Raw genomic sequence first — 10,433 nt, 5'->3', positions numbered from 1 at the left:
CCCTGGCCCAGCCTGAGGCCGTTCCCTCTCCTCCTGTCCCTGTTCCCTGCCAGCCGAGCCCGGCCCCCCCGGCTGCCCCCTCCTGTCAGGGACTTGTGCAGAGCCACAAGGTCCCCCCTGAGCCTCCTTTGCTCCAGGCTGAGCCCCTTTCCCAGCTCCCTCAGGAATTCTCCAGCCCCTTCCCAGCTCCGTTCCCTTCCCTGGACTCCTCCAGCCCCTCAGGGTCCCCCTTGTCCCAGAGCTGTCCCCAGCACTGGAGGTGCCCCAGCAGCGCCAGCACAGGGACGGGCACTGCCCTGGGGCTGTGTCACACCAGGGCTGGCACAGCCCAGGGGCCACTGGCCTCTTGCCCACCTGGGCACCCCTGGGCTCATGTTCATCACCCCTAGGTCCTTTCCCAGTTTTCCATCGTCTCCATCCCAGCCCTGTGGCCCTTCAGGGGGTTGTGGTGACCCGAGGGTGAGTGGCTGCTGAGGGACTCCACTGGTGCTTCCAGCATGGAAAAGACGCTGGGGCAGCACCGGTGAGTCCCTGAGCTTGGAGCCTGCTCCCAGCTCCCCACACCTCTGCTCCTGCTCTTCCCAGCTCCTGGAAACGAAGTCGACAGACCGGAAGCAGACGCTGCTGCACTACATCTCCAACGTGGTGAAGGAGAAGTACCAGCACGTGGCCCTGTTCTACAACGAGCTGCACTACGTGGAGAAGGCAGCAGCAGGTGCAGCAGCCTCCTGCAGCCTCCTGGGATGGCGTTTCCTGGCACAGCAGGCTCTGCCCGCCGGGAATCACTCAGCCTGTGGGCTGAGCATTCCTGTTTCCTTTCGCAGTGTCCCTGGAGAACGTCCTGCTGGACGTGAAGGAGCTGCAGCGGGGCCTGGAGCTGACCAAGCGCGAGTACACCATGCACGACCACAACACCATGCTCAAGGACTTCATCCAGAGCAACGAGGGCAAGCTCAAGAAGCTCCAGGACGATGCCAAAATAGCCCAGGTACTTCTGTGTTCCTGGGATTTGCGGTGAGGGGGGTGACACCCAGGGATGGGCTGTTTCCATGGAATGCTGGGGGTGGGGAGGATGCCTGGGAGGGTGTGCAGGGCTCTGAAGCTGTGCCTGTTGCAGGATGCCTTTGATGATGCTGTGAAGTATTTCGGGGAGAATCCCAAGACAACCCCGCCCTCGGTCTTCTTCCCGGTGTTCGTCCGCTTTGTGAAGGCCTACAAGGTAAACCTTGTCCTTGTCCTCCTCCTTGTCCTCTTCCTCCCCCTCTTTCTTCTGTTCTTCTTCCTCCTCCTCCTTTTCTCCTTGTCTTTCTCCTCCTTCTCCTCCCCTTCCTTCTTATCTTCCTTCTCCTCCCCTTTCTCTTCTTCTCCTCCTCCTCTTTCTTCTCCTCCTTTCTCCTCCTTTCTCCTCCTTTCTCCTCCTTTCTCCTCCTTTCTCCTCCTTTCTCCTCCTTTCTCCTCCTTTCTCCTCCTTTCTCCTCCTTTCTCCTCCTTTCTCTTCTCCTTCTCCCTTTCTCAGACAGCCCCATTTTGGCACAGGATCCCATTCCTCCCTCACATCTCTAACCCATGGATTTTCTCACAAACAGCAAGCAGAAGAAGAAAACGAGCTGAGGAAAAAGCAGGAACAGGCCTTAATGGAAAAACTCATGGAGCAAGAGGCATTGATGGAGCAACAGGACCAAAAGGTATGGCACAGATACGGCTTCCAGGTGGGATCATGTTCCTGCTACTCAGAAACCTCAGCTCCAAGTGAGGAATTGTAGTTGCCTGGAAAAGAGTCTGGAAGTTTTTATGGAGGGAGCTGGGATAAGCTGGAGAAGTTCCAGTGTATGTTCTGCTGCTTGGGAAGTCTGCAGAAGGAAAACTAAACAGGTGGAATGTTGTGTTGTCCTTATTTCCACGAGCTAAACTTTGTCCTTCCCTGGCTTCTCCATGGAGTGGGAGCAACCGGCACACGGCTGTTCCCAGCCTTGGGATAGAAGGGGGTGGAAATCGGCAGTTCCTGTGGGAGCTGGTGGGACAAATGGGTGTGAGAGGTTCAGGAAGAAGCCCAGGAGAGCCAGAGGTCCATCCTGACCATCCCTGTGCGTGTTCCCAGTCCCCTTCCCACAAGAGCAAGCGGCAGCAGCAGGAGCTGATCGCGGAGCTGCGGCGCCGGCAGGTCAAGGACAACCGGCACGTGTACGAGGGCAAGGACGGCGCCATCGAGGACATCATCACAGGTACCCTCCTCCCCACCCTGCCAGCCAGCTGGGAATGCCAGGAGCAACAGGGCTCTGCCAGCCAGCTGGGAATGCCAGCCTCAGGAACAACAGGGTGGATCTGCCGAGTGGCCGCTCAGGGCTTCGTGTCCTCCTGAGGGCGTTGGTTGTGTGCTGTGCAGCAAGTGCAGAAGGTTCCGCTCCTTCTCTTCCAGCTTGTGGGGACATTCCCAGGTTTTTGGAGCAGGTAGGGAGTGCCTGATCCCAGCAGCTGCTCCAGCTGTGCCATGTGGATCTGTCCCAGATCCCTTTTTGCTCCCCACAAATGGGGTCAGTGTCAGGAGGAAGAGCCTCTGTTTTCGTTAGGATTGAACTCAGAAATCCTTCAGTCAACCCCTGGTGACCCTTTTTGCTCCCCACAAATGGGGTCAGTGTCAGTGCCTCTGTTTTCGTTAGGATTGAGCTCAGAAATCTTTCAGTCAACCCCTGGTGACCCCAACCTGCTCCAGGTTTTCCTGCCCATCCCAGAGGGAAGGGACACAGCTCCTGGTGCAGCCAGGCACAGTCAGGACTTGGCTGCAAATACTTGCTGCTAAAAGGAGCCACCTGAGCTGCCTTTTGCCCAGGAATTCAATCCTTTTTAGCCCTCCCAGCTGCTGGGATTGCAGTATTTGGAGTTTTCCACAAATTCTTCACCTGTGGTGTGGAAGGAACATGATTTAACACCTCAGGAGCTTCACAAACTCCATTCCCTTGCACAGAAGCTCAAAAAAAAGGTCTTTGCCAACTGCTCCTGGAAGTTTTCCACAGGAGTTTTTCCTGCAGCAGGGCAGGAGAGCTGTTTGATCCCTCACTAAGGAAATCCAGGGAGTTTTTGCCCAACTGGATGAAGTGTGTGAAGCTTTCCCAACTCATTTTAACCTTGATTAACGGCCCTGAGATAACATTCCTCATTTAAAGGGCAGGGTGGCGATGATATCCAACCTGGCATTGCTTCCACAACTCCTCCGGACTCCTGGGAGTTCATTTAATTGGAAAAACGGTTCTGTTCTGTGGGAGGAACAGATTGTGTGGCAGACACCCATCCCTATGGAAAAAACGTCCAGAGGAGAGGGTGCCAGGCTCGAATTAAACATTTCCTGTGCTCTGGTGCCTGGATTTGCCCATCTTGGGGCCTCAAGCCACGGAGGAGGAAAGGTCAGGCATGGAAGGTCAGGTAGGACTGAGATCACCTCCCCATCCCTGGAGATATCCCAGTAAATCCTGCACCTCCCCATCCCTGGCAGTGTCCAAGGCCAGGCTGGACACTGGGGCTTGGAGCAGCCTGGGACAGTGGGAGGTTTCCCTGCCCAGGGCAGGGGTGGCACTGGGTGGGCTTCAGGGTCCCTCTGAACCCCAAACCATTTCAGGACTCTGATCCCAAACACCAAGGGGGTCTTCCCACAAACCTGTAGCACATCTTAAAGCAAGTTCTTCAAGGAAATTATTTTATTATAGGCCAAGGGGGAATGGCTTTAAGCTGAAGGGAAGATCAGGGATTGGGAAGGAATTCCTGGCACAGGGTGCCCAGAGCAGCTGTGGCTGCCCCTGGATCCCTGGCAGTGCTCAAGGCCAGGTTGGACACTGGGGCTTGGAGCAGCCTGGGACAGTGGGAGGTGTCCCTGCCCATGGCAGGGGTGGGATGAGATGATTTTAAGGTCCCTCCCAACCCAAACCACGCTGGGATTCCACGAGTGGATGAAATATCTCCTCAAGCCTCACAACCACCTTGTCCAAGGGCCCGTGAGGAGCAGGCTGGAGGTGTCCCAGTGTCCCTGTGGGAGCGCTGAGCTGTCCCTGTGGTGGCCTGGAGCAGTGCTGACGTTGGTTTGTGTGTGGCTGTTGTTGTTCCCATGCAGTGCTGAAGACGGTGCCGTTCACCGCCCGAAGCGCCAAGCGCGGCTCTCGGTTCTTCTGCGACCCTGTTGTCCCTGAGGAATTCCATTACTAAACTCTCCCTCTTTCACACCTGCCGCTCTTAGAAACCAGGAAGGTCGCTGTAGGCTTTTTGCCACTTTGTTTGTGTGGATCTCAGCCAGGACTCTGTGACTGTTGAGTGTGTAGTGGTGTCCAGCGTCCTCCTGACGTTGTAGTGGTGTCCCCTCTGTTGCATGTCCTCTTCATCCCATCCCGTCTGGCTGTCCTTGTGTCCCATAGAACAGCAAGGTGGGAGTCACTGGGATGAGTCTCCTGCAGTGCAAGGACTGAGGAGCCCAGGCAGTGACAGCTCACTTGGCTTGTCTGTGTCACCTCGGGGGGCTGTGCATGTGGCACCTCAGCTGCACGCCAGAGCGGAATTCCGGGCTGCATGGACCTTGGGAAGGGCCTTGGGGGTGGCTTCTGGCTCGGGAATAACACCCATGGGATGGTTTAGGATTCCTAACCAGCACCTGCATGTTTGGCTGCATGGGGTGGAACAGCAGGGTAAAATCTCTCCTCCTTTGGTCACATCCGTATTTAACCCTTATTCCGTGTCAGTTCCATGCCAGCTTTCTTTCATGGCATCGGGAATTCTCACTGAGCCTGGACTCTGCCGAGGCTGGGCTCAGTGCATGGAGCAGGGGGAGAGGGGAGCAGGGCTGGGAGTCACGGGAAATACAGGGCAGAACCACGGGAACGGTGCCAAGGAAAACCTGACATGGAACTGAGCGATTCCCATGGTGGTGCCCATTGTCCCAAGGGTGTCCCTAACCCAGCATGTCCCAGGACACTGTTGTCCTCATTAAGGACTCAGCTTAAGAAGCCAACAGTGCTCCTCCCCCTGTTCTCTGTGTAACTGCAGCAGTGCTGCCAAGAAATCCACAAACTAACCCGCTCCGCGCTTCTCTGCCCTTCCGGCTTCTCTGCTGTGTTCTCTTCCTGGAGCCAACCTTCAAAGCAGCTTGGAATTGGGGTAGGGAGCGGCCTCCTGTCCCTCCTGGCCTGTCTAACCCCTCCTGCTCCGTGCTTTCTGCCCGGGAGGTTTGAACGCTGACTTGACTTGCTCTTCATTCTCCATCCCATTTTTTTACTTAACCATCATTTTTTGTGTTTTGTTTTTGTTTGTTGTTTTTGTTTTGTTCTGTTTTTTTTCTGTTTAGCCCTAAAGAAGAATAATATCACTAAATTTCCCAATGTTCACTCGAGGGTAAGGATTTCTTCTAGCACAGCCGTGGTGGAGGAGTCCCAGAGCTGGCAAGCATCACTTTTTACTTGGCTTCCTCCTCTCTCTCTGTGCCAGGCAGCTGGTGGTAGATGTGGCTGAGCTAATACTGGTGAGACCCTCGAGGCCAGTGGAGACCCAGATCCTTGATTCTCCCCTCTGAGGTGCAGGGATCCACAGGATGGTGGCTGGTGACCATCATCACACTGTTTTGGCCACTTCAAGTTGAGCCCAAAACAGCCTTGTCCCCAGGTGATGTTGGTTGGTGACCAAGTTCACACTCCATTTTGGCCACTTCTCCTCAAGTCCGGCCCAGAATAGTCCTGTCCCAGGTGGTGTTGGTTGGTGACCACCATCACACTCTGGTTTGGCCATTTCTCATCAAGTTGAGCCCAAAATAGTCTTGTCCCCAAGTGCCTTTGGTTGGTGACCATCTTCACATTCCCTTTTGGCCTTTTAAATTCCAGTTGAGCCCAAAACAGCCTTGTCCCCATGTGGTGTGGGTTGGTGACCACCTTCACACCCTGTTTTGGCCATTTCTTTTCAAGTCCAGCCCAAAATAGCTTTGTCCCCACGCGTTGCAGCCCCACAGTTGGGTTCTGCATGAGGTGGACAATCTCCAGCTGCAGGCGTGGAGAGAGGAGAGCTGAGAAGTTTGGGAGTTGTGTGTCAACTCCAGCACAAGTTATCCAGGAAATCTGAGGGATTTGCCCAGTCCAGCACAGATTTGTTGGCCAGGAGAGAAATATTAGAACTGGAATTGTCTTCAGTGCTTGTTGTGTTGTAGGTGCACAGCACATGGGCCACCTGTAATGGGCTTCCATCATCACATCCATCAGCTTTCTCCCTCTTCCATCCATCCATCCGTCCCATCCCATGCTCAGTGTTCCCTCCCGAGCTCTCCCCTCCTTTGGCCCTTCCAGCATCTCTCCGGCCAGGAGGTGGGCTGGCAGCTGGAGAATCCCAGGGCACCTCTTTAAGATCTTGGAGGTCCTTGCCAACCTGAATGATTCCATTATTCCATGCTAAATGAGATGTAGGGATCCTAAATCCGTCCTGCTGCGGCTGAACCCATGGGTCACACCCCTGCCGTGAGGTGGAACATCCTCCAGCTGCGGCGTTGAGGGAGTGTGGGAACGCCCAGGGCACACCTCAAACCAGCTCACTGGGGTCCATGTGGCCTTTGAGAGGGCTCTTGGGGCCATTCCCACAGCACAATTCCCGTGGTCCCACCAGCATCCCGATCCCACCAGTATTAACCGGCCGCTGGGGCGCGTAGTTCCGGGCACGTCCGTCCTGCTCCCTGCGCTGCGCCAATCCCTGCTCCCGTCCTCCACAAGCTGCTTTGACTGGCTTCCAGCGGGCCTTTCCCTGTCTGTCCTGCGTGTGCCGTGTGTCCGTGTGTCCGTGCCGGCGCTCCTGACTCCCGGCTCCCCGCAGATCTCCGGAACCAGCCGTACCGCCGGGCCGACGCGCTGAGGAGGAGCGTGCGCCGCCGCTTCGACGAGCACGGGCTGCGCTCCAACGGCGCCGAGCTGGCCATGTGAGCCTGCCAGGGAGCGGGATGGGCTCCACATCCCGCCTTTTCCAGGGAAAAACGGACCTTCGGAGGGCTCCCGGCCCGGCGCCGGGCTCTCCACGCCAAGTGCCTCAAATGGAAGCTCCTGCTCCGATGGATCCAAGCAATAGGATTGGGGTTGGTTGGGTTTCTCTGGACACCAAGACTCTGCAGGATTTGTAACCAAAATGTAAAATATGGATTAGTTTGGGGGGTTGGGTTGATGAGAGCGAGGGCTCCTGTGGGCCCGACTGGTTGGAAACTGGGAATGCTGGGAATACTGGGATGTGCTTGGCTTTTAATGCTGGGCTGAGGGTCGGGCCTGGCCTTCAGCTGCACTTAACGGCTCTTTTTTAATTAAAACTGCAAACCAAGACATTTAAGGGCTTTCTATACATGGAATTAATAATCCCAAGGAGCAACCCAGCCCTTTTCCAAGCCCCTGCAGCCTCCGCATGGAATGTGGGCCCACAGTCACAGGGATAGGAATGGAACAGGAGCTCACCCCAGGCCGGGGCTTTGGGATGTTCCGGGGCCTTGGCTGGGGGGCCGAGGGAGGCAGCGTTGGGATAACAGCGTATTTATTAATTAGCACTAAGCAATTAACACCCAGTAATCAGTATTAGGCTCTGAGGACCACTGCAGTCCAGTTCCTGGCACGGGGATTCCAACCCTGCTCCGGCTGCAAGACATTCCCGCTCGGATTCCCTGCTGAGGCTCCTGTGGAAGGGAAGCCCAGCCTAAAATTCCCGGTAGGTTTTAGGTTCTCCATGGCATTTTCCAAGCCTAACAAAGGACAGGAGGCTGATTTAGGACCACCCCGTGCCCCGGAGCAGCGGGATGGATCCCACTCCGTGCCGGCAGCATCCAGGAGCTGGGAAGAGCTGGACTGAGGAGAAATTTGTCCTTCCCAAGGCCCATTTTGCTTCCAGCTTCCCTGCCTGGGCTCATCCATCTGTTAATTGTAAAATTTCTTGTATAGTATTTAACCACTGAATTTCTTTGCCCTTTTCCATTGTGCTCCCGTGAACCACTGGTGGAGGTCCCTGGTTTTTGTTTTCCTTGGATAATGTGTAGTTATATGATAATCTGTTTTTAAATGTACAGATATTTTGCTACAAAATTGGTGCAGTTTTTTATGGTTTTTACACTCTCCCCCCTTCTCCCCCCCCACTTTAGCCTCTGGGTAATATTGTAAATATTGTTTAAAAGGAAATAAATGCATCAAGCCTGTGCTATACAATCGGAATGTTATTTTAACTTATAGTTTTTGTTTTTATATTTAACTAAAAGGACAGTTTGGGACTCAGAGTTACCACATTGACCAATTTCCAGGAATTTTTCCTTGAAAAACTGCCAAGTTTTGCATTTGCAGCACCGTGTACTTGACCTGCTAAAGAGAACATGCCATTGTTGGAATGAGAGTTTGGATCAAAGAGAACTGGACAATTTGAATTTCAATTTCAGCACTTGTTGGGGTATAAGCACTAAATCTCATTTGCTTCAGCTCAAAGGTATTTTTTTTAATTAAAGCCCAAAATGAAAGCCAAGCTGGCATGTTCTCTTTAATATTTTTCTAGTCATAGATCTGCTTCTTAGCAAGATTAGAAGTGTTTTATAAAGCAGTTCACGTTCCTTTCCTGGTCTGTTCCTGCCATAAAATCAAATAAACTATTTACACTACTACACTGAAATCCAGAGGGGTTTTTTGGGTCACTTTTACCTTTTCCCCCCCCCCTAAAAATCGTGATATTTGACAGGTGAACACCTGGAGCTTGTGTGGGTGAAGACTGAAATCATTTGCAGCATTGATTCTTTGTTATTCTGGAAGAGGCTGAGGGAAGAAATTTGGGGCGGATGTTCCGGGGAGACACCTGGATCAGCTCCAGCAGAGAAATAAATGGGGATTAATATTTGCCACAAATGTATTCAAAAAAATCCAGATATTTAGGGCAAAATGTAACAATTTGATATTAAAATCCAATTTAACTTTTAGAAGGGTTTAATAAAATTGTTCTGAGGGGGGTCAGGATTAACCAGCACAGCCAAGGTTTCAACATTGATGGACACAGTTCAAAATCATCCCAAAATTCATTAAAAAGAAACCATTTGGCTAAAACTCCTTCCAGTTTCCAGGTGGGAATGCAGAGTTTGAGCTGTTGGCTGTGCTGGGGCTGCCACAGGAGAAAATGGGGCTGGGAAATAGGGAAGAGGAGGAAAACACACCAAAAAAAAAAACCAAAAAACTGGGAAAATAAGCCTGAACTCAGTTCCTTGGAAAAGTCAATCCTGCCTTGCTTGGTTTAAAAGCAGGCTCAGCTTAAGATGAGGTTCTTCCAGCAGAGTGAATTAAGATGTTAAAAATACCCCACCACTGGAATAATTTATGTTCCCAGTTTCTTTAGTCAATGAAGGCAAACCTTTTAAGAGTATTGGAAGAAGTTCCTCCCTGTCTGCAAACCCTTAGGACCTGTCACACTCTAAATCCTTCTCCCAATTCCATGCAGGATTTCAGGGTCAGCTGCCCTTGTGTTTCCCAAACTCTGCTGGGCTGTTCCCACTTGGAGCATTCCCATTTTGGGATATAAATCCAGGGAAGTGGCTGGCAGGTGAGCAAAGCACAGAGGTAAAGCCCTGGAGCAGCAACTTCCTTGGGAGAGCCACTTGCTGCAGGGAAAAACCTGGAATCTATTCCCTGCCACTGCTTCCAACCTGGATTTCCACACCAAACAGCCCAAGGATGCCAAAAATTCCCACAAGCCCTGTTTGACCAAATCCAGGTGTTCTTCCCCCAAGCAATGGGTGATGAGCAATGACCCTTCAGGGGGAAACAGCAGGATTGGGATGTGCTTTCCCATCCCAAAGCATCCCAGAAAATCCCAAAGCATCCCAGGAAAAAATGGTTACAACCTCCTGCATTTTAGATTTCAAATAACTCATTTCCATCCCAGGGTGTTCTTACTTAAGGAGTCTGAGCCTTGTAACCACCCCAGCCAGAGAATTCCCTGCATAAATGGATCCTTTGGGTGTTTATGCACTGGTAAAAGTGGTCAAAATTCAGGGAAAAATTCCTGCAAAGGAATCTTGAAAGAGTCTTCAAGCAGGTTTTGTGAGTGATGATGAGGCTCAGAGCTGTACAGAGTATTTAAGGAGAAATAAATACCAGTACATGCTAAAAGACAAGGTTTAATCATCGATAAAAATGTACAAAAATATTCCAAGGACAGCGGGTTCCCAATTTTCTCACCGAGCAGGGCTGGGGGCACCTTCCTGAATGTGCAGGGGCTGGAAAACAGGGCTGGAGCTGCTTCCTCCTCCCTCCTCTGGGCTGCTCTGGGCTGTGCAGGTACATTCTGCAGCAGGTTCTTAAGGCAACACATGGAATTGCGTTTAACATTGGATTTTTATTCCTAAATTTTCGGAAGGGGGAGAGAAAAGGTGGAGAGAAACGCTGGAGTAACAGCCAGGGCTGGGCCGGGTCGGGATTCAGGGA

The 10,433-nt window shown here is 52.5% G+C and overlaps 2 protein-coding genes across 2 annotated transcripts in view; one reads left to right on the top strand and one right to left on the bottom strand.

Annotated features, from left to right (window-relative positions):
• FMNL2 (formin like 2) overlaps positions 1-8,628 on the top strand; it is a 51,435-nt gene extending 42,807 nt beyond the window's left edge. Inside the window, exons 23-28 of the mRNA XM_017736019.1 lie at positions 586-715; positions 825-988; positions 1,118-1,219; positions 1,587-1,685; positions 2,099-2,222; positions 6,823-8,628. Of these exons, the coding sequence (XP_017591508.1) occupies positions 586-715; positions 825-988; positions 1,118-1,219; positions 1,587-1,685; positions 2,099-2,222; positions 6,823-6,929 (726 nt within the window). The 3' untranslated portion in view covers positions 6,930-8,628. The remainder of the gene's footprint in view (positions 1-585; positions 716-824; positions 989-1,117; positions 1,220-1,586; positions 1,686-2,098; positions 2,223-6,822) is intronic.
• Positions 8,629-10,106: 1,478 nt separating this feature from the next.
• PRPF40A (pre-mRNA processing factor 40 homolog A) overlaps positions 10,107-10,433 on the bottom strand; it is a 9,579-nt gene continuing 9,252 nt past the window's right edge. Inside the window, exon 17 of the mRNA XM_017736046.1 lies at positions 10,107-10,433. This exon is cut by the window's right edge and continues 697 nt beyond it. The gene's annotated coding sequence lies outside the window, so the exon portion shown is untranslated.

Source organism: Corvus brachyrhynchos, unplaced genomic scaffold (genome assembly GCF_000691975.1).
Source record: "Corvus brachyrhynchos isolate BGI_N302 unplaced genomic scaffold, ASM69197v1 scaffold45, whole genome shotgun sequence".
NCBI lineage: Eukaryota > Metazoa > Chordata > Aves > Passeriformes > Corvidae > Corvus > Corvus brachyrhynchos.
This window is presented reverse-complemented; position numbering and strand designations above follow the sequence as displayed.